The sequence below is a fragment of the Merops nubicus genome, unplaced genomic scaffold (assembly GCF_000691845.1).
Source record: "Merops nubicus isolate BGI_N331 unplaced genomic scaffold, ASM69184v1 scaffold34470, whole genome shotgun sequence".
NCBI lineage: Eukaryota > Metazoa > Chordata > Aves > Coraciiformes > Meropidae > Merops > Merops nubicus.
Window position 1 is genome coordinate 447 of NW_008581430.1, and position 1,648 is coordinate 2,094.

Below are 1,648 nucleotides of genomic sequence, written 5' to 3' on the forward strand. Positions count from 1 at the left end.
CAGGACTGCCTGGGGGCACTGGCTGGAGCAGTGGTGGGGGGCACCACGGGCCCCCGTGAGCCCCAGGCCCAGCAGCCCTCGGGCTCCTCTGGCAGCGAGTTCCTGTGGGCTCAGCAGCACAGCGCCGAGCTCAGGCGGCCGCAGGAAGCAGAGGAAGAATGGGGCTACAATGAGAGCAGGCAGACAATGGGTGCTGGCAGTGTGCAGGGCCAGCTCAGCGCCCGCGGGGCCACCCAGCACCCACGGGGCTGCTGCCACCACGGACACGTGCTCCTGGCCGTGGCCACCCTGCTGGGCTGAGCTCGCCCGTGCCCTCTGCGAGCGGCAGAGGTGGGTGTTGCAGACTGAGGTGTTGCTGCCAGGCCCCAGAGGACAGCTGCCCTTCTGCCAGCCTGGGTGACAGCTGGGTGCCTGACCGCCCTTGGGAAACCAACATTGCCACCTCGTGATGGCTGGTGACCCTGGGACTGCCAGCCCAGCCCTGCTTTCCACCAGGAGCCTCCCCTTCTGCTCCCACTGCTGGAGGAAAAAAGAGTGGGGAGGCCCAGCACAGGCACTGGCCACCAGCGGGGTCTGATGGGTTCAGCCCCTGGCCCGAGGATCTGGGAGGACTTTGGTCCACCTCAACCCAGAGCACTTGGGGTGACTCCCATGGTGGATCCCAGCCTGGACACAAAGTCTGCCCCAAAGCACACAAGGGATGGGCAAAACTTTTACCTTAGTGCTGCCTTTATTTTGTCAGGTTAACACTAGGCGTGGAGGACATCAAACACTACGACAAAAGGCCTGAGCCCACACACCAGACCTAATTCACATTGCTACACAGACCAAAAACGAATGGGAAACAGGACAAGGAACACAGAGAGCTTCAGTCTCCTGGGAGGAGGGACAGGACTGGCTTAGCAAACACTTCTGCCACATGGGAGAAGAAGCCTTGAAGGCTTCCTGGAGCCAACAGGGATAGGGAATAACCTGAAACACAGGGCTGAGTCCCTCCAGAGGCATCTTGGAGCGAGCGGGCTGGGAAGGAGGCTAGAGTTAGGCCTACCTAGGTGGCAACACTGGAGGTTGAGGGCCTATGCTGTACCACTGGGAATAGCTCGCACGTCTGGGGACCCCCTTTGCTGAGGGGCAGGCCCAGGGGCCAGTGACAGGTAACCCTTTAGCTGCCAAGCATCTGCGGCGTGAGGAACGCCCTGTCGCTGGCACTCAGCGGGCATCGGGGTCGGCAGCACCACACACACAACGCCCCCACCACACAAACCCTCTCTCCTCCTTCACACACTCCTCTTCAGCCTCAGGGCATTGTCCAGGGCGACCAGCTGGCGCAGGAAGCCCCGGTTGGGGATGATACCACGGTGGTCCTTGACCGTCTTTATGGCTTCTACAAGGGGCATGTGGTGGCGGATCATGAGGTAGGCGAGGACCAAGGTGGCCGACCTGCTCACCCCGACAGCACAGTGCACAAGGATCCTTCCTGGGGGTGAAACACAGGGGCTGTGTCACAGCAGACCAAATATCCAGAGCCAAAAAACACTGAGGACCCGACTGTTGGCCACAGTGCACCCTGGAGCTGTGGCTCAGGTGTGCAGCCTTTGGGTTTAGGCGTGGGGCCCCTGATACAGCGTGGCTGTGATCCGCTGAGGGC

At 61.7% G+C, this 1,648-nt stretch overlaps 1 protein-coding gene across 1 annotated transcript in view; it reads right to left on the minus strand.

The window, feature by feature from the left end:
- Positions 1 to 717: 717 nt before the first annotated feature.
- Positions 718 to 1,648, minus strand: part of DUSP26 (dual specificity phosphatase 26 (putative)) — a 2,080-nt gene continuing 1,149 nt past the window's right edge. The window contains exon 3 of the mRNA XM_008949972.1: positions 718 to 1,477. Coding sequence (XP_008948220.1) covers positions 1,278 to 1,477 — 200 coding nt within the window. The 3' untranslated portion in view covers positions 718 to 1,277. The remainder of the gene's footprint in view (positions 1,478 to 1,648) is intronic.